The 27146-nt window shown below is 35.7% G+C and overlaps 1 protein-coding gene across 1 annotated transcript in view; it reads right to left on the bottom strand.

Moving 5' to 3' along the window:
- Positions 1-14551: 14551 nt before the first annotated feature.
- The window catches only part of LOC120767774 (protein dachsous-like), a 64585-nt gene continuing 51990 nt past the window's right edge, over positions 14552-27146 (bottom strand). Inside the window, exon 2 of the mRNA XM_040094015.1 lies at positions 14552-14692. Within this exon, the coding sequence (XP_039949949.1) occupies positions 14552-14692 (141 nt within the window). The remainder of the gene's footprint in view (positions 14693-27146) is intronic.

Raw genomic sequence — 27146 nt, 5'->3', positions numbered from 1 at the left:
AGTAGAGGTATTATGAATTATTTTAGTTTTTAGTGAAGTAATAAATAGCTTTTGAGTAATATAACGGTTTCATCAAAATGGCACATCAAGTGTTAATTGAGCCCGATGGGCGGCACTCCTACCTAATATAACGGTTTTACCTTCTTTAACTATAACTTTATGAAGTATTGTATTTCACAACAAGAAAGTGCGCTAAATCTCTGTCCATAGCTGTATGCTTACACTATATACATTAGGGTGATTCAAAAAAAATTTTTTTTGTTTCTCAATTGGTACTCGCAAAAATAGATTCCTAGACACCTCTAAGAAAGCCTCTCCAAATATGAGTTTTTAATTGTAACGGGAAGGTCCTCCGCCTAACGGTTTTCTATTTTTTCTTATTATCAGATAGAAAAATTTATATCTCGCTTCCAACTACTTCAGAAAATATCTTGTTAATTAGGTTTTGTAGGAAATTGAATGCTCTAAAATATAGTCTTTTATGATTTTTTCGTAAACCCAACCGTTTAAAAGATATTAACGGTTGAAATTTGACTATTTTGGGAAAATTTTTTTATTTCTTATGAATTTTATAACTCAATGAAAAAAAAATATTATGAATAGATTTTTGGAGAGGCTTTCTTAGAGATGTCTAGGAACCCATTTTTCAGGGTACCAAACGAAAAAAAAAAAATTTTTTTTGAATCACCCTAATATGCATTGATGTTTGACGATGAATATCTCGTAAACGCTTAACTTAATCGAAATATCATAGTAGACCATTTTTATGGAGCAGTAAATTTCCTACAAAACAATGTGTTTCATCATTCATCTTAATTTTTTGTCATTGAGTTATAAAATTCATAAGAAATAAAAAAATTTTCCCAAAAATAGTCAAATTTCAACCGTTAATATCTTTTAAACGGTTGGGTTTACGAAAAAATCATAAAAGACTATATTTTAGAGCATTCAATTTCCTACAAAACCTAATTAACAAGATATTTTTTCAAGTAGTTGGAAGCGAGATATAAATTTTTCTATCTGATAATAAGAAAAAATAGAAATAGAAAACACCCTAATATACATATAACTTATACACTGACCAATATACACACATATTCAGCATACGATTTGTTAGAAAACTCAAAATCATTATACGTACGGACGCCATTGTACAAAATCAGCCGGATGTTCGAAAGTTCCGGTAATGGTTCTATGGCGGCTAGGTCAAGTTTTCGCCCGATTGTATCCATTTTAGGCACAATCATATACTGTTATGAGTAAAATGCGTTCTGCAATTTTCATTCAGATAAGTCAAATATTGCCCGGTATATGCAGTATAAATCACCAGGAAGTTCGAAAATGGGGCTCAGGAAAGTATTGACCCGATTTACGCCATTTTTGATACACAGAATTGCTATTGTCAGGAAAGGATTATGTCTGAATTTCAATTGTATATCTCACACATTTACCGATATTTTCGGTCAAAAGTCAACTATAGATACGGGGGTCCACATAATCGGTATCTAGGGTCTTGAACAGTGCTACGTACTAAATTTAGTCGAAATCATCGGTCGGATCCCGAAGGATGGGATTTCACCAAAAAGTGTGCGGTGCCACGCCCATCGTTTAAGTTTCATACCGGCTCTTATAAAGCCCTCTCATGCCATCTCGGAGGTAAAATTTAATGTCTCTGGCGTAAATAGTTGTTGATTTATTGCACTTTTAGTGGTTTTGAACAGTATCGTTATATTCGGAGTTACCTATTCAATGCATTTTCACACTATTGGAAAGAGTTCTTATAATATTTATGCTGAGCAAATTTAGTTGTTTTAGCTACAGTAGCTTAGGAAATATTAGAGGCCGGTGCCCCTTGCTACTGCGATCCCCTGTGCTAAATTATAGTAACGTATTTTTTGTACTAGGGAACTTGCATACCAAGTTTCAGCAAGATATCTCAATTTCTACTCATGTTACAGCATGCACGGACGAATGGAGGGACATACAGACAGTCACTCGGATTTCAACTTTTCTTGTCATCCTGATCATATATGTATACATATATAAAACTCTATATCAATCTCGATTAGTTTTAGGTTGTATATTCAACCGTTAGGTGAACAAAACTAAAATACTCTGAAGCAACAGGTTGCAAGAGTACAAAAAGAAATCCTAGTTATGGGACACCTTCCAGTAAGCTTTAACTGTACTGTGAACTCTCTTGCCTTTTGCTTGCAAGAGTAGAACTCATTACTTCATAATTCTTGGTCCAAATGGTTTCTAAGCTATTTATTGCTTGATCAATATATACGATCCAATAGTAATCCTGCACCTTAACCTTGTTTAAACATGAGCGTGGGAGAACCGCGATGAAATGCAATTTCCATTGTTTACGAACTATGTAATCGCTCTTTCCACCACATATATGGTATATTATTATACATACAAACTATATAATTAAATTTCAAAAGCTATCAATGTTGTTTTATATTGAGATATATTCTGAACCTGTAATTAAATTTTCAAGTAAAATGTCAAGTAGTAGGAGAAACGCAAAGTCCATTGTCTTCGACAGAGTTTCCGTTTCATTTACAGGCAAAGTGCCTATAACACATAGAAATATGTAGTACATACACTTCATACACAGAGCAACACCCCCTCGATGGAGCGATCATTAAGATCTCAAACGTCAACTTCAAATAGCCAATAGCCGAGAGCCAGCTGAAGTAGTGTGTCATTAATGGAGAGCAAACACTTATGCAATTGAAGGTGAGCTGCACAAACGCTCATATATATGTAAGTGTATTGTTTGTTTATGTGTGCTGGGGAAAAATTCGAAACGTTTTGCAATCAAACTGTCAAATAGCTGTCAAAGCGCACTTCTTGTTTTCATTCAATGATCGGTATTTTACCTTCAACAAACCAGGAAGGAGTTTTAGTGGCGTATGTTGGGCAAGTGAAGCTTAAACGTTGATATTCGCTTAGCTTGTATGCGCAGAGAACTGAAAATGTTGGTGCTACTTGGGACGGATTTGATGTTTATAAGTTTGTAAGTATCTTTTTATTTTGCGAATTTTTATACCCTGAACAGGGTATATTAAGTTTGTAACACCCTGAAGGAATCGTCGGAGACCCTATAAAGTATATACATATATAAATGATCAGGATGTTGAGCTGAGTCGATCTAGCCATGTCCGTCTGTCCGTCCGTCCTTCCGTCTGTCTGTATATATACGAACTAGTCCCTTAAGATATCGTTATGAAATTTTGTAAACGTCATTTTCTCTTGAAGAAGCTGCTCATTTGTCGGAATTGCTGATATCGGACCACTATAACATGTAGCTGCCATACAAAATGAACTTTCGGAATCAAGTTCTTGTATGGAAAACTTTCACATTTGACAATGTATCTTCACAAAAGTTGGCACAGGTTATTTTATAAGATAATAATGTAATATACGAAGAAATTGTTCAAATCGGTTAACTATAGCATATAACTGCTATATAAACTGAACGATCGGAATCTGGTGCTTGCATGGGAAACTTCCTCATTTAACGATATATCTTCACGAAATTTAGTAAGAGTTATTGTTCATAGAAATAATGTAATATCGAATGAAATTGTTAAGATCGGCTCACTATAGCATATAACTGCCATACAAACCGAACAATCGGAGTCAAGGGCTTGTATGGAAAACTTTCGCATTTGAAGAAATTTGACATAGATTACTGTTTAAGGTAATAACATTATCTCCGAAAAAATTTTTCAGATCGGATTACACATACGATTACACAGACGATGGACACATAGTTCCTTAAATAAATGTACCTGTAAAGGGTATATTAGCATCGGTGCAGCCGAAGTTAACGTTTTTTCTCATTTAGACTAAAGAACTAAGTTAATCAGGAAGAACATCTTGACTAAAATAGTCATGTTAAAAAGCGAGTGTTCTCAATTTGTTTGAATTATTGATATATAGTAGTTTGTTTGATTCTCTAATTTCCAAGAGTTTTCAGTACGGTTTATTTATTTATGGCATTTTATTATGAAACATAATATTAGCCCACAATAATAATATAATGGTGTTTTTAAATATTGTTACAAAAGCAATACTACGAAACTTTGAACTGAGTACGAGAGATACGGCGACATTGAAAAACAAATCGAGAGGCAGCGGCTGCACTGGCTTGGTCATGTTGTCCCAATGGAAGAGAAAACAGCAGCTTTGAGAGTTTTCGATTCAGTACCCGCCGGTGAAACAGAGGAAGACCTCCTTTCCTTTGGAGAGATCAAGTGGAGATTGACGGACTGTTGTTAACTACTCCTGTAAATATGAAGAAGAAATTGATCAAGCATGTTGTCTACACTGCAACCTTTGTTTTGCTCAGCACTTCCCTCTTCTCAACTCCATCTTTATATTTAGTATAATGGAGGTGAGGTGCTTTCTTAGCCGTTACATTGTCCAATACTTGACTGCTTCTTCTTATAGTTGTAGGGAAATTAAGGATTACATGCTCGGATGTCTTCCCTATGTTCGTTGAACCGGCACTATTCTGGTGACAATATCTCCAACATTAATTTGTGAAAACTGAGTGAATAAAATTGGCGAATAAAAGACAAATAGTTCTTAAAACTGATACGAAAGTGGTTAAAAGTCGTGTTTTTTGGCCTATTGAGACCGCTAATTAACGAAATAAATGTAATATAAGATAAGACCCCGATTTTTGCGGATAGCATGAGCCTCTATGATCAGCATTTGAGGAGGGATTTTAAAATAATAATCATATGATTTCTGCTGTCCCGAAAAATTATGAAAAATATAAAGAAAATAAAAGAAACTAATATCATGGTCTAGAAATTTTAGTTCTTTCAGAGAATTCAGTCAGAATTCTGCAAAGAGAATCGCAGATATTATATCTCCACCGAAACTGCAAAAAAGCAATTGCGCAATACCTTCAGCAGCAGAAAACGCATACACATGTTTCAACATATATAGTACATAAGTATGTATATATATATATTTTTTTTTTCAATGGAATAAAAGCGTTTGTTGTCTCGAGCGGCAGCATGAGCTTCAATTGTTATGGCTGCTGTTGTTTTTGCCCAGTCGTTGCAACCGTTGACTTGCCGCCAACCAATTTCAATACACATATGTATAAACACATAGAGGGAGAACCAACAACAACAATTTGTAATGGACATTTGAAGTTATTTGGACTTTTAGTTTATTGCACGAGCCAAGCGAGCTGGCGAAGCGAGCATAAACGTCCGCCCACCACAAACGGCTGTGTGGGATAACGTCTGTCGGCATTACGGTTGTCCGGTTGTATGGTTCTACGGTTACGACTATGCGCGGTGTTTGCACGCGCTCAACACATGCGCACTGCTTTGAGTTTCTCATTTTATTTTACGTCGTTTTTCTTCTAAGCAAATAATGCACAAGTCGTCATGGGAATTTCTCAGACACAATTCTAATAGGTTTCAAGTATACGCCCTGTTGTCTATATTATGGCATTCGATTTAGGCAACCTGCCTTCTTCTAAACACACACACACACACATACTACTTGCGCTAAGAAGTACGCATTTAAATGCAATTTGCTCCTGATCGTGTGCCGCTCGTGGTTTGCCCTTTCTGGCGGAATAAATAACGGTGCGCTTACCGGAAATCTTTGACGCAATTTAGCGGCCAGTGTCAGTACTTAATTGCTCTTTGACGCTCGCTGCAGTGCATCTATTTGCTTTTACCGCTGGCATTCTTTGTTCCTCTTGTTATGTAGTATTTATATTCGCCTCGAAATGTCAATAATAAATGGCCAGCAGTGTGCTCTCCACAAGCAGCCGCGCGCTCGTAACTGACAGTCTGTTAGGGTGACAGCCTAACGGTGCATGTCAATAGTTTTGTATTGTTGTTGTACGAATGCCAAGTGTACTATTTTTATTTTAATGCCAGTTATGTCAATATTTATAATATTTCTGTTAAACTCGCATGCGACAAGTTAATTGAACACGAAGTTTTTCGAAGCATTTTCACATATTGGTACAAGAGAGCTTTTAATAACGGAGAGTAATATGTTTCAGTGTGCCACAATATTATTCTTCTGGAAAAAGTTACTGTTAAGGAGACAAAGAGACAGAGTAGCAATAAGACATTTCAACATTTCAAATGAGAGAGAATGAGGAATTTTTGTTATCTCTAAAGCCTTTTTGTGAAACTTTCGACCCAACAAAAATTATACATATTTTCTCAAATATATTTTTCTACCATTCTTATCATAAGTTTTAGGAAAAAACGAATATAATAAATTTTATTAACTTATGTATAGATCCCTTTTCTTTGCATCTATGGCTTATACTAATAAACTCTTCCTTTTGTATTATGATTGATTGAGTGTGTTGTCATTAATTTACTTCTCTAGGGTATAAAGTTCTTAGAACTACAAATACATACGATAGAATAATGGCGTCAGCTTATTCTAATACTAGTGAAGCAACTTAACCTACTAATAAAAAGATACAGAGATTGCCCAAGAAAGGTAAGGTGTTTCCGAAAAGTGTAAAAACCACGGAACCACCTTCAAAGAATTTTAAAACTTATTAGGCGAGAGTAATTTACATGGTTTTGTGTCGGGAGTCGCTGATCCTTAATAAAAGGATACTTCATTTCACCTTATGACGAAATTTTAGTGTTGCCATTTTGTATGTTTATTTACGTGGCAAACTTAATGTACCCTAATTTGTTGCGATGTTTGAAAATGAACGTCAGAGATCATATAACGAATATATTTAAATTACGAGCGGAGTCGATGTAGACATGTCCGTCTGTCAGATGGCCTGTGCGCCCATATGTATATAAACCAGCTCTACTCAATTCGTGAGATACCGATCTGAGATTTGTCACGCGTTCTTTTCTCCCCAAGAAACTGCTCATTTCTCGAAACTGTCAATATCGGACCATTACGTCATATAACTGCCCCACAAACCTAAGCCAACCCCCGAGTCAAAATCAATTTCTTGTAGAAAAACGTGAACACGTGTGGGGTATTAAAGCTTCGGTGTAGCCGAAGTTAGCGGTTTTTCTTGCTTTAAGTTGAATAAATGGAAAAAATAAGAAGCAAGGACAACGCCAAATCTTCCCAAAAGATCACAGCGCTGCAACCATAAAAGGTACCATATAATTTGACTCCACACATATGGCAATGACGGCCTCTGGAAATGGATATGTGCATATATTTTAGTTGCAAGCACTTGAATATAAAAATACTCATTTCCTAACACACTTATTTGCTCTCACATATGTATACCTGTGTAAGGCTAATGTGTATAAATGAACATTATATAAACAAACATTTAAGAAACGAATTCGTGTTCTGCCATATTTTGGAGCAAGACACTTTTCAAAAATTCTTATACACAATTTTTCCTATAACTTCCCATTTTCGCCGAAACCACATGCCAACGCGTACAACAATGCAACGCGCAGGCGCAAAAGATTAATGAAATCGCAGTAATTAAAGTGCTAAATTTGAGCGTAATGGTAGCATAAATGTACCACAAAGTACGGACAAAGTGGATTTATGCCACAGCGATCGAAACCGTAGTGAATCAGCTGCGAATGCGAAAATATGAAAAACTGGCAGAAATTAAAATTGCACACAATTACCGAAGCAATAGCGGCCGGTGCCGCGCAGATTTCGGTTTCTAATAGATTTGTATTTGGCTTTTGATTGATTTGTCATATTTGGTTGTGGGTATCAAATTAATTGCACACGACTGCCGCGCAAAAAACACGATCGCCAAACTGCCGCATTTGGCAAGTTGTCTGGCGTGAATCGAGGCACGTCGTAATTTGAGGCGGGCGCTTGAGCAAGCGCTCCTCCATGTTGCAGCAAAGGCATTCACCGTTAGCGAATATGGATGCACATAAATATAAAGTTGTGTGCGTGTGTGTATGTGTATATCATATTTGACGTTATGACAGACAGATCTGGCGCATTGTGATGGCTGCTCTTGTTGTTGCCGGCGGCTAGACACAAACGTAACCGAATCGCTGCGGTGGTTTCTAATTTGTCAAGCGGCGCTCAGATCGCTGTTCGTACATCAATACAGCATGTCAACATGCGCGTACAGTTGGTAGCGAGCGGGTGGGTGGCGACAAACATATAGGTATGTTGTTGCACAACAACTCGCCGCAATTTATCTAATAAACAGTATATAATTGTTATTATTATTGTTTTGTCTTGTGAAGCGCGTACGTTTTGTTTTACACGCATGCGGTTTTGTGCCCGCACACGCACTCACATATCTACATATATTCTCACATTTTGTTTTGTTGCCACAATTTGTGTCACTTTTTGTGATTTTCTTTTCGAGATTTTTATTGTTTTGTCAACTGGCTGTCTGCTTTTCTTGTCAAACGACTCCGTGGCTACTTAGCAGCCTCGGCTATGCTCGCTGGCCGGCTGCGTCGCATGCATGAGCGCTTTGTTGTGGCCCGGTTGTTGCATTCATTCCGCTTTGTTGTGACATGGTAATTTGATGCTCAATTCGCCTATCCATTTGCCGTCACATTACCAGTATAGACATGGAAAAATGAGATTATGTGAACGACATATGCGTGTAAGGCTTTTCTTATATGTTAGTGTAAAAGTTTATTCATTTGTACGCATTTTGTAGCATTTTCACTTCTTCATCAAAGTCATTCATAAGTTTTCCATAAAATTACATGTAATATGATGAGCACACAAGCTTATATATAAAGCAAATGTCGGCAGTGTTTGTTGACACGATTGTAAAAATGATTTCTTAGCTTATGAACAAAGCTAAGCCTCGTTTAGACCTAATAAGAACGAGCGAGTGTCAGCGTTAATTGTGTATGGTTCTTATACAATTTTTCTGCTGAAATTATTGTATAACAAGAAAAAACGTTAACTTCGGTTGCACCGAAGCTAAATACCCTTCACAGGTGCATTTCTGTTAGTAACTATGTGTTCAGTTTGTATGGAAGCTATATGCTATAGTCAACTGATCTGATCAATTTCTTCGGAGATTACATTGTTGCTTTAGGAAATAATATATACCAAATTTCGTGAATTTATCTTGTCAAATGTGAAAGTTGTCCATACAAGAACTTGATTCCGATCGTTCAGTTTGTATGGCAGCTATATGCTATAGTCGACCGATCTGAGCAATTTCTTCGGAGATTACATTGATGTCTTTGAAAATAACATATACAAAATTTCGTAAATATATCATGTCAAATGTGAAAGTTTTCCATACAAGCATTTGATTCCGATCGTTCAGTTTGTATGGCAGCTATATGTTATAATGGTCCGATATCGGCCGTTCCGACAAATGAGCTGCTTCTTGAAGGGAAAATGACGTTTGCAAAATTTCAAAACGATATCTTAAAAACTGAGGGACTAGTTCGTATATATACAGACAGACAGACAGACGGACAGACAGACGGTTATGGCTAAATCGACTCAGCTCGACATACTGATCATTTATATATATACTTTATAAGGTCTCCGACGATTCCTTCTGGGTGTTACAAACTTCGTGACAAACTTAATATACCCTGTTCAGGGTATAATAAAATGCACAACATAACTTACTAAAAACGGCGAACTATGATAATGAGCGAGGGTTGACAGTCAACAAAGATCACAAGTTTAAATTTGTTATATTTGTTACGACTGCTTTGGACCTTTAGGGACTCTACACCAATTATGTTGTACCCTTAACAGTTTGTCACGAAGCTTGCAACATCCAGAAGGAAACCTATAAAATATATATGTATATAAATGATCAGCATGACGAGCTAAGTCGATATATCCATGTCCGTCTGTCTGCCCCTTTGTGTGTATTTACGCAAACTAGTACTTCAAATTTTGAGATATCTAGCAGAAATTTCGAACATGTCCCTAGAAGTTGCTCATTTGTAGGAACCGCCGATTTACGACCATTACAGCATTTGCTGCTCAGATCACTGTTCAATCACAGTAAAAGTAATATTTAAGTCTTGACAAAAACCTTTACGTGGTTAGATTAAGTTACACGTACAGTTGCTATAAGAAATACACCTGCGAAGGTGAAAGGTTTACTCTTTTCTTTCATTTTTTATATCAAAAGATACATAGGTAGGTGTACATCTCTTTGAACTGGCTGTCAAATGTCAGAGTAGTTCATAGCAGTTTGACAGGATTTGTCCTCATTTTTGTATTAACGATGAAGTTAACAGTTCAGTATATATGAGTTCAATGTTTGCGGTAATCTAGTCTTTATAATACAAAAATAAAATGTTATTGAACTCAGCCTAAAAGGAGATAATAGAGTTCAGCTTAAGCCAATGCAAATAAACATGTCTTTCGGTGAAATGTTAACCTCAATTTCTGTTAGATATTCAGTACTATTAGATTTTACAGAGGATGTATTGTTACATCAAACTCTTTGCTTAAAGAAAACTTCTAAATCGAATATTTTAAATATTGAAGATATATTTATACATAACTATCGAATTTATATTAATATTTTAAAAAGAAGAGTAATAATTTTGAGCGAGTTATACGCTGTCTCCCAAGTCATTGCCTTTAGAATGACTTACGGTTGTTACAAAAAAAAAAACAAAATAATTATAACAAAATGGCAGATTGTTGTAGTGTTAAATTTATTTACCAAATTGTTGCTCTAATCTAACTGGGCGGTTATAATTTAGAAGGCTGTAACTCTAAAAGTATTTGATAAAATATTTTAAAAATTGAGTATATTATATTTAGAGGTATAGTTAAAATAGGCAAACATAAGACCAAATTGATTTATCCGAAATCACAGACACAGATGTTTCTCTTAACGATTTTGAGGAGAATTCATAATGAACTATTAATTTATAATTACATAATTTGTTTCTGGAAACGCTAGATCGTGACCCTTTATGTTCATGAATCTAAGACTACACAATATATATATATAATTTGATGAAACAACTTCTCCCTCCGTATAATATGTATTACTCAAACGAAATCATTTTCAGTGTATCAGAATTCGTTGCTTTTTGTTAGTCGAGACCATAGACGGGAAATTTGTACTATACCAATTAACTTCAATTAACTAATACACCAACTGTCGTTTCGCGATTGATGCAGTAATATTGAACATCTTACCGGATGCTAATTGCATCAGCTGTTTGGAAGAAGATGAGATAAAACATCTTAACACCTCCTCCTCGAATGTCCCGCTTTTGCCAGAACAAGGAAAAAACACCTCGAATCTTATACACTTAGACATCCAGGTGAAATACCAAAAATTGATATAAACACCTTAGCAGATTTGTGATAGATTCAGGGCGCTTTGCCGACTAATACTCAACAACAGAAGTATTTTGTTTGGCTTCACAAAGAACTGAGCACAATAGTCTGCCATGCCTGCCATCTAACCTAACCTTCCCAAACTAATCCACTACATAACATGTAAGAAAGGCTTAAGTTCAGGTGCAACCGAATATTTGACATTCTTGCAACTTGGAGGAATCAATGCCAGGGAATATAGGAGTTGGGATAGTATCGACCCGATATTTTCTATTAACTATTATCATGCCACAAACTAAAAACATAGTCCCAGGATAATGGATATATGGGGTCTAGGTCAAGTATTCGCCCAATTTTATCTCTTTTAAGCACAACGATATACTGCTTTGAGTAAAATATATTTAGTGATATTCATTGCGATAACTCAAAAATTGGCCGATATATCCAGCACACAGCCATGGAAGTTTAAACATATTTAAATTAGGCATATGGGGGCTGAGGGAAGTAACCCCCCAGAAGTGACCCTATTCAACCCATTTTTGACACACAGAATCAGTATTGGTAGGAAAGGATTCTGTCTAAATTTCAATTGTATACCTAACACATTGAACGATTTTTCGTTCAAAGATGAACTATAGATACTGGGGACCATATATTCGGTACCTAGGGGCTTGAACAGTTGGATTTAGACAATTTTTGGTCGTTATCTGGCATACTTTATAGAAATTATTAGCGCAAATATTAATTACTTCTAGATTTATGTACTGGAAAGTGAAAGAATCAAGTGGAATTCAAATTTGTGTCATGAGGGAATTTGGCGTGGTTGTAGTCCGATTTCGCTCATTTTCATACTATGACATACAAAAATGAGATAAATGCCACGTACTAAATTTAGTCGAAATCATCGGTCGGATCCCGAGGTATGGGATTTCACCAAAAAGTGTGCGGTGCCACGCCCATCGTTTAAGTTTCATACCGGCTCTTATAAAGCCCTCTCATACCATCTCGGAGATAAAATTTAATGTCTCTGGCGTAATTAGTTATTGATTTATTGCACTTTTAGTGGTTTTGAACAGTACCGTCATATGGGGAGTTACCCATTTAATTAATTTTCACACTATTGGTAAGAGTTCTTATAATATTTCTGCTGAGCTAATTTAGTTGTTATAGCTACAGTGGTTTAGGAGATATGTTCATTAAACTTTTTGGAGGGCGGGCCATGCCCACACTTTCAAATTGTTTTGCTCACAGGTGCTCCTTGCTACTGCGATCCCCTGTGCCAGATTACAGTTTTATATCATCATTTAGTGTTTAGTTATGGCAATTAATTTTTGGGTTGATGGCGTTTTGTGAGCGTGGCAATGGTCTGTTTGTGAGCTTGGCACCCATCTACAAACTTGGAATCTTTTTATACTAAAGAACGCGCATATCTTAATTTTTATTCAAGTTACAGCTTGCATGGACAGACGGACGCACAGACAGATAGTCACCCGGATTTCAACTTTTCTCGTCATCCTGATCATTTATATATGTATAACAACCCTATATCTATTTCTATTAGTTTGAGGTGATGCGTACAACCACTAGATGAACAAAACTACAATACTCTGTATCACCAGGTTGAAAGAGTAAGCAAATTAAAAAAATCGAAGAAAAGATTTTTGAAACAAAAATTCTTATAGATTTTTAAGATCCTTCACGTGAATATATTTTTTCAACAATCATATAATATATTTGCTGTTATAACATTTCGTTTCTAGCAATTATATAACAGTAATTTTCTCTCATTTAGCGCAGGCAACATGCTCCGATTAGATACAAGTATTTGGTTCTCGAAAATTCTTTTTTGGAATCTCAATGGATAAATCTGAAACATTTTCACATACATTTCAAGAAAATTAAGAGCTCACATTAATTATACATATGTCGTAACGGCCATCATAACTTTCTTCGATTCAGCTTTTATATCCTCACTTCAGTCAAAACGGTGTCCTCGGGGTAGTTTTATGAATTTGCTGAATAGCCAGAACTTTCACGAAGGTAACCAATGCAGTATGAGATGGTGCATTATCGCACTTCTTTGTTCAATAAATTCAGAGATAGTAAAAATTCACAAAACGACGCGTATCTAACTAATGAATATTTGGACACATAGATGTCACTATTAGTACTACCAACATACATCGCCTTTCAATTTGATCACAGTAGTACATTGTTTTGCGGTATTAAATGATATTGTACTTTTTTGAAATAAACACTTCAGAAGTCATGAAGACACAAAATGACGAAGTTTTAATTTAAATTGAGCATTGTGGTTACATAAAAATGTCATCGCCAACTTAATGTATCTTTACTGAAATGCTGTAACAAAAAGCGCAAAAATTTAACATACCCAGTAGAAAAAATAACAATGCTTCTTAATACAAAATAACCAAAATAAACACACATTAACTATGAAAATACGAAAACTGCAAACGGAGATGCAAAACTAGTTTCAGAATGTAATTTTTATTGTTTTAAAGGTAAAATTTTATGTAACTCACAAAAATTTCCTACCGGGTATCAACACAGAATGGCATTAACGGCGATACATTTGGCATGATTATTAAACTCTTGGAGACTCTGGCGCGCGATTTGATCGTCACTCTATAATAAATGTACGAATGTATTCGTGTTAATGTGCGCCGGTATCATTCTATGCATTTCTCGTTAAACTGATAAACTGCGCTTATCTTAAGCTGTAGTTAAACTGATATGTATCTGCTGGATATTTTTATGGCGCAACACGCTTTCTACTAAGCAAGCGAGCGGAGTGCACTAAAAGAAGCGATTGCCAGTGGTGGAAATCTAAATGCAACAACAACTGCGGTTGCAGTGCCTCGAATGAGACTAAGTAAGTAGCGAGCGCTCGCTGCTGAGCACACAAAATGCGATACACAAACCGAACATGACATTATTATGGCTAATACAGCAAATGCACAAAGCGCACAATTGACAAATAAAATGCAAAATGACAGGCGGATGGCTTTGGCGGTTGCATCCAAACTCCTCGCCAGCAAGCCAAGCAAAAGCCAAAGATGATAAAAAATACAAATAAGAAAACAAAACACAAGGAAGTGGCATGAATGAAGGAGACAAAAGCTGCACAGGAGCTTGGAATGGGGATAAAATAGTATTTTCACACACACATCTTTATATACGTGAAGACTATGTGCAGTTGAAGGAATGTTTGTGTGGTGCAGTGCTAATCGGCGGAGCATAACAGCACCTAGCCCATTGTGCGCTTTGCTGCCGCTGGTAATGCCGGCTGCGTTGTTGTTGGTGGTGGCGGCGACGGATGTGGAGGCGTTTGCAACGGCTGGTTGGCAGGTGGGTGCTCGGCTTGCCGGCTAAGCTTGGCATTTGTACACTGAGTATGAATGAAGCGCGGTTGAGTGTAGAATATATCACAGCAAGTGACAGTACAAAGAGTGAATGCATTTCACATGACACACCAATGACAGTTAACATGAAAATTGCATAGTTTTTGCGGTTACTGCCGCTCTCCGCTCACTTGCCTACATACATACATATCAACTTACGTACTCACTTAAGGAGGAGTCACTTTGAATTCTGAGAAATCGTTGCTGCCTTGAAAGCAATCATCATGTATTACATACCTGGAAAGATAAGAAAGAGGTAATATTTAATTACATTTTTGGAATTGCATAATTGTTTAAATATGAAAATTCTTAGATCACGATTGCAAATTGTAAAAGTGATTACAATAAATTAAATAATTTTTAAATTTGACATGAAATAGTATTTTGTATTGTCAATAAACAGTTATGTGGGAGAATTTCTTCTCGCCTCGATTTGCGTATTAGGAAGGTGTATATTTAATTCAGTAGGGGCTTGGGAATCACTTGGTCATATTAAATGGATTCATAATCATGATGTTTCCCAACTCTAATGGAATGGACTGTTTAAATATACACCCAATTTATTGGGTGACACACACATACCACTGCTTTGATTGCAATGAAAATATCTGTATTTTTGGTTTTTATTTAACAATTTTATTTAAAGCGATAAGTTGCCTCGGAACGTGATCAAATTATAATCCGGAAGAGTAGCGAGACAGTATCCGGTTGCTTTAGTATTAAAAGTTGATCGTTGCGCGCAGGATTGACGTTGGCCGAGGTGTAGACTTGTAGCGCGGCGGAGCCGGGTGGTGACAATGTCGAACGTTTTAATCACAACTTAAATACTGCGCGCGGGATGGGTGTCGCAAAGCGAATGTGTATATTCGAATGTTGACGTGCCAACGAATTGCGTCTGCTATCTTCATCATCTGTTCATCCTTTTTGTTTAATGGGTTGGGGTACAGGTATGGTGAGTTGTGTTGGTGTTGTGTTATGATAGATGAGTACGGTGCCATCGAATGTGGTGTATTGTGCAGTGTTTCCTTAGGGAGCGCCAGTTTTCCAGGGTAGAGTAGGGGAGGCTTAACTCATTTAAATGAATGTACCAAAGATTGGAATTTTAGTAGACTTTAAAAAAAATTGCAAATTATGCTCCTGTTTTGTTTTATGCTATAAAAAAACCAAAAATCAAGGCTCTGATGGAAGTATGTTTTCAGAAAAGCGAATTTAAAGATTCAAGTTCGGACCCCAGCGCTGCGCACAGCTCCAACAAAGTTTGTCCGGAAATTAATAGGACTGATTTTCTTCCGCCGCGACTGTACTTTGGAGCGTGCATGCACCGACTGGATACGGTAGAGGGCTTTCCTAGCAAACATTTTCGTGCGATGTTTTTCTATGAGTGGTGCAAGCCGAAAATACAGCGTTCGTTAGAGCAGAGGTACGCGATTAAATTCTGTGTGAAGCTCGGTAAATCTTCGACAGAGACGTTTGATATGATCAAGCAGGCTTACACAGATGTTGTTTTAGCAAGAAGTGGTGTGTTTAGTGGCACCAGGCCCTTTTGGAGTACCGCGAAGAAGTCGCTGATGAAGACCGTGCTGGGGGACCTGCGACTTCAACAGAGTTTTGAACTCAGACCGTCAACTAGGTATTCATTTGATTGTCCAGATGTTAAATTTAATAAAGTCTGTGGTTCATGGCATTGTGATGGGCACTTGAACATGTGTAAGGTGTGCGCGAAGATGGTCCCAAAAGTACTTACTGACGACCAGAAATTGTGGCGAATGGAAATGTGCCAAGAGAATTTGAACATATGTGAAAGTTGCCCCCAATGTTTGAATAACACAATCACAGGTGACGAGTCTTGGATTTTGAGTATCCTTGCCTGAGAAGGCCGATGAAATGCAAGCATTTTGAGACGACGGAGGGGATCCAAGCAGCATGCAACTTGGCTCTCAAGGCTATTCCAGAGACAGTCCTGAGAGACAGTCCGAACTTTGAGTCAAAAAAGACCAAGCGTTGGCATACGTGTGGTGCGTTCGGCGGGAAGAATTGTGAAGTGGACAAAATTGTAAGGAACAACTGATAGCTTGTTTGTTCCCTTAAGCTATTATTTCATCGCTGATTGACTCAGAGATCGAAAACACATGATGAGAGGACTACTTGAAGTTATTGAACGAATTCATTACTGAATTTACCAGAGTATTTGGAATTTCTTTTGCTGATATTAAAAATTTATAGTATATTTGGTGGTCTAAGCTGAAAGGCCAAAAACAACTAATCCTTTATGAAAACATATCATAATACTTTCTCTACTTTACAATAACTGTGGAAATTTAACAACAAATAAACACATAAAAGTTGCATTAAACAAGCAAATAGGCTTCATTTGTGTGACTAAGATTTCCATTGGACAATTTCACAGAAGCGGAACTGCGGCAGCTATGCGCCGAACGATTTCCCTAAGCTATTAAATGACTTCAATCATGGAAATTTTTTATCACAACAACTGATTGCAGTGTAATAACTTTTTGCCAACACAAAAAACGGCCATAAGACTTTAAAGCGAGAAGTAGATGAAGCCAAGGAAACGAACAACGATTCCAATTTGCTGGGCACTTGTGCAAATGTAGACTTTTTATAGGCGTGTTTGCGTGATGCACGCTACAAACCCAAATACACACATATGTATATACATACAAACATCCACTATATACATAAACACATGTGTTCATATTTATCTATGTTGTTGTTGTATGACAATGTAGGTAGGTAACCTGGCGGCCATTTCTATTGGCAGTTCATCAGCTTGCATAAACAGCAGTGAAGTGGTTTTAATCTCTGCTTTTGCGGTACTTTCCGAACCCAGCGACAATCAAAGTGGAAAGTGGTAATAGAAAAATCAGAAATTATAAGAAAAAATAGCTTCATCTGGCATCGCAGAAGTGCTTGCAAGCGTGAGGAACTGTCTGTCCAACGATCGATGCTTTTCAATTAGCCGCCAGCCCAGAAGCGACTTTGCAACAACAACAACAAAACACAAGTCGTCGACGGAGCCCCCACTCGCTCTCGCCGCAGCGGTAACATGCCAATAAATCGTAAGTACAATTTTAATCTCAAACATTGCGAGTAAAATGCGCAAGCAACAACAACAAAAACCATACTTAAGTTACTATCAACCACTGGTTGCAAGCAACAAGAAAAATTGCTTATAATTTCATTGCCACATAAATAGCAAACAAAGTCGCCAGCGTTCAGGGGTAATTAGTGTTATAGTTGCTGCAACATTTACATATGCATACCACACATAGATGTGTGTGTGTGTGTGAGTGTATGTGTTCACTGTTGCACAAATTAGCATCAAAGTCGCTGGCTGTTCTGCCGCTGTTGCTGCAACATAAACACATTTTATTTGTGATTTCTCTAATACTGCCACAAATCGTTTAAAAGTTCAATCAAAAAGGTCTCATAAAATTTGCGGAAACCAGTTGCTGGACGTTGGCGGTAAGCGCCTTCAACAGATGCGCTGCTTTCCGACTATGTTGTAAGAAACATAAAAAAAAATCGCTTCGGAGTTATAAGTTGATGGAAAGTGTATAAGGCTGTGGGCAATATTAGGGAGATTCAAAATAAATTATCAGAAGAGTTATTGATTTATTTTTAGGTTTAAATATCGTTCAATGAAGGTAAGATTTTTTTTGGCGAATAGGCACTTCCTCCAGAAAACGTTTTAGTCAGCTTTTGGTTCATGTCTTAAGTTCTTCAAAGTCATAAAAAATAATTTTTGGATTTTCTCTTTAGAAAGAAATTTGTCATTTAAGGTAAAACCGGTCAGAAATGTGAAAAAATTGTTTAGAATTAAAAAAAAAACACAAAATATAACCGTTATGTTAAGTGCGAAGAACTGGCCTAAAATATGAAAAAAATGTATAAAAATGGTACCAAGTATTGAAGATAGCCGTTATACCCATATACTTAACACCCATGCAACTCGCTAAATATGCTATTGCTTCCAGATGTAAATTTGCTGAGAAGAGAGCAGTGCTAGAGATAGGAAGCAGTGAAATGGCGGATCGAACACTGCTAAGATTAAATACATCTACATGAGTATAGTGAACAGTTAAAGATATTTCGATGCAAATCTTGTGAGTTGGTGCAGAAAGTCATCGATAAGGAACATTATAAGAATTTCGTGATTGTAAAAATTATCATTTCAATTTTTTTGTATTGCAATATAAATATCTTACTTTCAGAAAAAAAATAGCGCAAGAAATCCATCACTTTTCGAACCCCACTAGTACACACACATATTTAAACACAGATTTGAATACAATCACAGTTACATATAGTTATAAAACTGACTACATAATTATAATTGCAGCCATTAGTACGCATAGCAACTAAGCTGCATGGCGGTAGTCGCCGCTGAAGTAAGTATTTATGGCAATCTACACTCAGTAGCTGAGTGCTGCAGTTGATAACCTGAGTTTTAGTGCCATATTTAACATTGTATGCTCAACTTTGTTGCAAATGTTTGTCGTACTTATCTGAGTGAGGAAATATGGTTGGGAATCGAATCACCCGTGCATCAAATAGGAAACGTTTATTGATTGCTGCATATTTTTGATGAAATTTATGAGCGGATAAACCCGATGGGGCAAATAAAAATTATTTATTCTTTAACTTTTCACTTCACTTTAGTAGTAAAAGTTGCCATACCGCCATTACCGAGATGATGCGACAGAGAAAAATTAGACGATAAGCCTGATACTGACCACATTTCGGTGAAAAATCAAATTTCAGGACCTACTCGATCGCATTAACCAAATTTGGTATGCAATACTACCTTAACCTTTCTATGGTGTATTCAGAATATAACTTTTCAAGAACCTAGACGTCAAAAATGTGGACCCCAGTGCGTTTGGCTGACCTTTTTTTATCAGTTTATCTGTGAAGTCAATTACTGAAGCTCGGAAAAATATTTCTATAATAATAATATACTCTTGTGTGAGAAATGAATCAATACTTCCCTTAGCCTCCGTACCTCTCGAACTTGCAGTTAACGTTACACCACCTAGTACAATATGTGAGTTAATAAAAATTGAAAGAGCGTGTTTTTCTAATAACAGTGTACTAAATTTGTGCCTTAATTGGATCAGGCAAACGGAAACTTGCCTTAGCCCTATATTAGTGATATTCAAGATTTTGAAACGAACGTCTGACTTCACTCCATGTTAATGTTTAATTGACTGAAAATACGTTCTTAATATTACCTGAGCGATGTCAAAAATTAATGCAATCAGCTCTTCCATTTCTTTGCCCCCAATGATTATAAAAATTAATTAAAAATAATTCCGCCAGTTGAAAAAAGTGTGTTTTGAGAAAAAGTTTAAAGTTTGAGGTGTGCACTCCGAGCGCTCCGAAAGTCGAGCGGTATTATTATTTTTGGGCCTTATTAATTCTTATTTAATTCTGAGAGTATAAAGGAACAGAAATGAAAAAAAAAAAAATATGATATGATATCGAATTTGGGTGTAGAGATTAAAATGTTCGGTTACAATCGAACTTAGCCTTTCTTTACTTGTTTAATTATGTTCCATAAACTTCAACTTCAACACGTTTTTTTTTAAATAATATTCAAGTAAAAAGTTTGGAGGTGCAGAGAAAATACATGGAAGAAGAAGAATTTCTGTTTTGCTGGAATTAGGTACTTCTAAAAAGAAAACAGGCGAAAGTTTAAACACAAGCTAAAATAATGTACAAATGTCTCTGGAAACTGCAACGGATTGAATTTTTACTCTTTTATCTAGCTCTATATTATCTATATACCTTTCGTCTTAAAATTGAAGAATGTTTTCTTTCCACGATCCAGTGCAGCAACCTATATATAATCCATTCATTGTTGTACTAATTACTAACTTAATGAAACCTCCGCAAGCTACTACCAAGATTTAAATGAAATATAAATATCTTCTAAAAAAGAGAACAATTTTTAATTTTTTTTTTATCAAAAATGTTAGCTTTCTTCACTACTTTTAACATTGAAGAACACTAAATCTAAGATATGAATCTATTTATAACACATTTTGCAGCATTTACCATTTATAATAAATTAGCTGATTAAATGGAAACGATAGAAATCTAAATAATCAACAGTAGTTCTGCAGATCATATGATAAATACAAAATATACTTTATTTTATTGCGAAAAAGCTGGACTTCTTCATTCCTCCGATTCGCTTTAAAATAATTCGATGTTTCCAATTATTCTAGACAAATTTTTTTACATTTCGTTTTCAATATTCGCAAATAATCAGAAACAAAGTCAAGTTGAAATTTATTGGAATTGTTGCCAATAGCTGTGTAGCATGGTAAAAATATTTAAAATCAAATATAAATAATAGCAAAAAGTCCACTCGGAAATCACGCACATAGACATAAGAAGAAATCTGTGTTTTTTTATTTATACGAAACTAGCAACTCCAACTAAATGACCTCGCCATGCGCAGCAAAGATATGAAACCAAAATTGGCAACACAACTGCCAGCCTACCCGAGATAAATAGAAACAAAAGCTGGTCAACAAATAAATGCTTAATTAAGTTGTCAGTGAGAGCAAAGACAATCGCATTGCGTGGTTGAATACATAAAATATGCAACTGTTGCCTAAAATTTTGCCGCTGATCGGCATAAATTATCGCGTTTGGTGGCCTTTCGTTTACTGAACGCGCACAATGAAACTTCCCCAAAAAGTAGTATTCAATTGGCGTGAGTGTCTTGAACTCTGCGCCGCTTCTGTCCATTAAGACTGATAGCAGTTCGAGCTTTTAATTTGCTTTTTATTCGAATTTAAATACTTAATATGTCCACGGTAGTGATTAGTTTGACTCTTTTAATAGCAAATAGACATTTGTCTCTGTCGCCACATTTCGGAATAGCAACAAAATTACCAAATGTTGCTGAAATTGCGTGGGTCTTTGAAATTATACAAGATTTTTCATCTTCAAATTTTTGCTTTGTACTTTGAAAAGGTGTACAAATTAAATTTTTTGTGTGTTCGCTACTTTTGCGGCTACTGTTTGCAAAGATGCGTAAAAAGCGCGCGTGCATGAACAAAAGACTTAAGCAACGAACTCGCTTTGTCAACACTCTGCTTTGTTTTCACTTTGCGCAGATTTTGGATGGGAAATTTGGTGTTTATTACAGCGATGTAGATTAAATATATTGTGATTTTTTTTTGCTTGTTTAATTTAGTGGCTTTAGGAAGTGCTCAGAAATTAACGAAATTGTTTCAATGCAACGGAAGTTGTAGTAATCCCAGTTTTCGCAATGCCAGATATAAAATTTAATCAGCGAAAGTGTGAGACCGAAGTGACGCAGTGACTCAATTAATTCCTCCGAAAGGCGCTTGCTTTGCAATTGGGTTAATTAAACTTAAACGGTAAGTAAAAATTAATAAATATCTAAAATGTAATCATTTATGATAGTATTTAATGTTTAGTTAATGTTTATTTATCACTCTAGTATATACAAAAATTCAAAACAAATAAAATTAAATAAAAAAGTTTGATTAATCATTTAACTACTTAAATTATTTACGTAATTACCACTAAAGTAAATTTTATGAAGCGCAAATTATTCAACACAGCGAAAACACAAAATTTTGAATCAGAAATCGATTTATATACCGGTAATTATGGTAATTCAAACACACTCTTTTGTAATGCCATTTATTTGAGAAACTTTTCTTAAGCCAAAATCTCCTTAACTTTGTTTCAAAGCCACCAAGTTGAAAGAAATCGCGTGCTCTTGCCTTTCTCTGAAATAAATAGACATTCACGCACAAATTTGCATGAGAACAGCAAATGTTCTAAAAAAATATGAGCCCTTAGAATATTTCTCATAAGCTCGTCGAACAACTCTGTAATATACCAGCGTTATGACTGAGTTCCACTTAAGTTGTCTATGTCGATTTCTAATCTTTATTTCCAATCGTTCGTTCAAAGATAGAACAGTTATTTGCATACTAATGAGCGACTTTTGCATAAATAAAGGGCTAAGAAATAAAAATATAGTACTAAAGCATTTTCAGGCTAACAATTCAATTTGAGTCAACAGATAGATGGGTTTCTGATTTCACTGGAAATAGTTTATATGCCGTTGTGGCTGATTTCTTTCTAAGTCGTATTGAAAGAATTTTTTTTTGATTTTGGCTTTTTAATTATATGAGAGTTAACACCAGTCCAAATTATGGAGCACACTTCAATCATCTGCTGTGGCAAGAGAATCTTATTCAATTATTTCGAGATCATTAATGTTACTATTTCGTAGCAGAACAACTTACTTTCGATCACACTCACAGAATCGTCACTTCTCGCTTGTAAAAACAACGAAATTCGTATTTTTTATAGAGCATACTTTTGGAAAATATGAGATAAATTTGGGCCGGGTGAACAGTGAGTCTTACATGTCATTAATATGCTTTATTTCTTATATGTTAAGATTGTGTAATTTTCAGGCGGGTGAACTTAGTTTTTACGCAATAAAATTGACAAACATTGCAGGCTTCTAAATAAGCATTTTAGACTGCTGTGAGCAGCCTCAAAGTTGTATCCCCTAAGTCAAAACTGGTTTGAACACCTGATTGTAAACAAGAATTTTGTCATATATGGATAGAGCAGAGTTTCAACACGATAGCCATTACATGTTTTTGAATTTTCTTTCTGATTCTTCTTTTTTTCTTTCTGAAATGTGCACTCCATCTAAGTTTTGTGTCTAGGGTCATGCTCAGATATTTCGCAGTATTGTGATTGCATTTATTTGTTATAAATATTTTTGTCATTGCTCTTTTTAGTTTTATTGTTTAATATTTTTTATATTTTTATTTAATATTGTTTTTTGTCATTATGACTTGAAATTTTCCGAACTGCGCTGTGAAAGGCGAGTCGGAACGCTTTGTTTCTTGCTGGCTTTGTAGACGGGCTTGTCCATCTTAAATGTGCTGGGCTGACAGGTAAAATATTGGACTCTATTCTTGATAGTTAGGGCTTCCGCTGGTCTTGCCTAAAATGCAGACCAATAAATATTGAATTATTTAAAGTTTTTAGTAAGGTGCGCAATAATTTCAAGGGTATTGGTCGTGAGCTTGAAACCCTTACTGAAAATTTTAGGAATTATGAAACGTTGTTTCAATCATTTAAATGCCAAAATGTGCAAGAAGAGAATCCAAAACCTTCATCTAAACGTAAACGTCCGTCTAAACGTAAACGTCCGTCTGATGAAGCTACCACTGCATCTTCCTCAAAAAGAATGCCCCCACCCACCATTGACCTCATCAATCTTTTTTCCCCTTGTCCTCAAGGAGAGAAGGTTCCGTCTGCTCAGGACAGAGAAAACTGTTACTGAACACGGTAAGCGGAGAAGCTCTCAAGATCCACCTCCAAATACCTGCAAGTCAGGTAATAAAAACTTAGTTGTAATACCGCGGAAAAAGGCATATCAACTTGCCGTTATGTTTTAACGAGTTCTTAGATGAAATGTCGGAGTTGGGTCTTAACCAAATTAATTTAATTTCAAACGAGTTTGGTAAGCTCTTAGATCTGGTTTACGTATATAACGCTTCAATGTTCTCTGCTGTCCGATGTGATCCTTTGATTCGGCCAGAGGACTCGTATAATCCTGCTTTAGAAATTAACATCGAAATCATAGCCAACTTTGCTCATAATAATACACAAGACCTTTGTTTTCGGTTCAACTTTGCGAAAGCTAATTTTAAGAAGATTAATTACGAACTTTCTAAATTTAAACTAACTTGGCCAGATTACAGTGGCAATATTGAATTTAGTGCTTCCCCTTTAATGAAACTATTTTAAACTTATTTGAAAAATATGTTCCGAAGTGTGTTGTTACTCAAAAAATGAGTTCTAATTTATGGTTTTCGAAATAATTATGTAAATTAAGAAATAGAAAATCTCGTGCTTTTAAACTTTTTAAAAGAACTGGTTTAGTTGCTGACTATTCAAAATATTCTAAATTGCGTCGACAATTTGCTGAACTTAACAAAATATGTTATAATAAGTATATAAACAAAGTAAAAAATAATATTGTTCCTTTTGTAATCCAAAATTGTTTTATGGTTTCGTCAACTCCAAACGCAGGATTTCTAATTTTCCGTCCGCTATGAAATATAAGTCTAGTATGTCCAGTGACAATCACACCATTTCTAATATGTTCGTTGAATTCTTTAGGTCCAATTACTCTCCGAAATCTCCAAAAAATGTTCCGCATAAGAACAAGTTATGTCCGACTTCTGTCATTAATGCACCTACCATTTCCGAAGCAGACGTCTTATATCGGTTAAATATGTTAGAGCAATTATATAATTATGACCGGATATGATTCCCTCATGCTTTCTTAAAAAATGTGCCAAATATATATACCAACCCCTAACAAAACTATTTAATTCATCTCTTATGCAAGGCTTATTTCCATCCATATGGAGGAAGTCATTTATAATTCCTTTACATAAGAGTGGACTTAGGTCATCTATTGAAAACTATAGGGGAATAGCAAAGTTGCCTGCAATACTTACCTAAACTTTTTGAAGCAATTATAACAGACGACATAACCTTCCGGATCTCTCCACTAATTTCTTATTCTCAGCACGGTTTTCGTAAAGGGAAATCTACAATAACTAATTTGCTTGAATTTGTATCACATTTATCAACGGGCTTTAGGGAGAATAAGAATACTGATGTTATATACACAGATTTCAGTAAAGCTTTTGATAAAGTAAACCATTCAATTCTTTTGAATAAACTTGATCTTCTTGGTTTTCAACCAATATTTCTAAAATGGGCTGCTTCTTATCTTAGTAATAGAATTCAACAAGTCATATTTAACGATACGTTTTCTGACATAATCAATGTTCCTTCAGCTGTTCCTCAAGGTAGCCATCTTGGTCCAATTCTGTTCTTGTTATTTATTAATGACATATCATCCGTTGTTAAGTATTGAAGAGTTTTATTATATGCTGACGATGTAAAACTTTTTAAAACATATACTTCAAACAGCGAAAGATGTCAGTTGCAACCAGACTTAAACATTGGTGTGATAGAAATGACAGGCCATTGAAACCTAAAAAATGTAAAACGATGTGCTTTTCACGTAGAGCTGTAGACACTACTTCATACGCAATACAAAACTTTAGGTTGGAGTAAGTATGCAGTTTTGTTGATCTAGGAGTAACTATGGTCCCCAAACTCAATTTTAATCTTCACGCATCTTCCATGGTTTTTAAAGCCAAAGGCGCTCTTAGCTTTGTTAAACGTTGGTTTAAAGAATTTAGAGATCCGCTTATCACAAAAATTCTTTTTACATCTTTGGTGAGGCCTATATTAGAGTATGCTTCTGTGATTTGGAACCCTAGTTCCTTAGTCCATTCGGATAAATTAGAGTCCGTTCAAAAACAATTTTTACTTTTTGCCTTAAATCATTTGCATTGGGATTCCAGTTTAAATCTTCCCCCTTACACTAATCGTTTAAAACTTATAAATCTCCCGACACTCGCTAGTCGTAAGGAGATGCTTGGTATAATATTTCTTGTAAAACTCGGGAATGGGTCAGTCTGTAGCCCATCTCACTTATCTGATATTAATTTTAACGTTCCCACTCGCTCTACCAGGCAGATTAAACCCTTACTTTTAAAATTTTCTCGAACAAATTTTGAGTTAAACGAACCATTCTGCCGTATATGTCATGGTTTCAATTCTCATTCCAGCACATTTGATCTAACAGACTCACTCTTTACCATTAAAAAATTATTTTATCTACTCTTAACAAGTAACATTTGAAAAAAATAAACTTTGATCTAATTCTTAATTTTGGCTGTTGAAATTTTTGTTTCCGTAGCTGAGCAGCTTAAGATCGCAACGCGTAAAACTCTCTTGCCTTTTTATGACTCGGCTAATTCCACTCGTTGGCGGATTGCGCCCCTCGCGTCGGTTGGGCGGGAGGAGGGTAATTGTTGGGTAGTATTATTATTATTATTATTTATCGGCCAGTATGTGAGTTATCACAATGAAAGTAAGAAAGCGTGCTTTATTCTTACAGTGTACCTTTGTGCCTAAAATAGATCAATTTGAGCGAAAACTTGGATTAGCCCCTATATAACTAATAACATTTTCATTCTTTGGTATTAGAAACTAAAAATGATTCGAAATCAAGTCTCATTGAAGCTGCCAACATAAAGTTTCAAACGAAAATTTTGATTCAGTATCGCTTAGGAAAGTAAGAATAAATAATGAAATGTATATCAGTTTTGATTGATATTGCAAAGACGAAAATGTTGGGGCCAAAACTGATGTGCTGCGCTAGTAATAAAAGCTTTCGAAACCAGTCAAATACATTGTAACTTCCTAATGCCAAGTAAGCCAAAGTTTTCCACGAATAACGGTTATACT

Source organism: Bactrocera tryoni, chromosome 2 (assembly GCF_016617805.1).
Source record: "Bactrocera tryoni isolate S06 chromosome 2, CSIRO_BtryS06_freeze2, whole genome shotgun sequence".
In the NCBI taxonomy this organism is placed as follows: domain Eukaryota; kingdom Metazoa; phylum Arthropoda; class Insecta; order Diptera; family Tephritidae; genus Bactrocera; species Bactrocera tryoni.
Note: the sequence above shows the minus strand (reverse complement) of the source record. Positions and strands in the feature narration are given on the sequence as shown.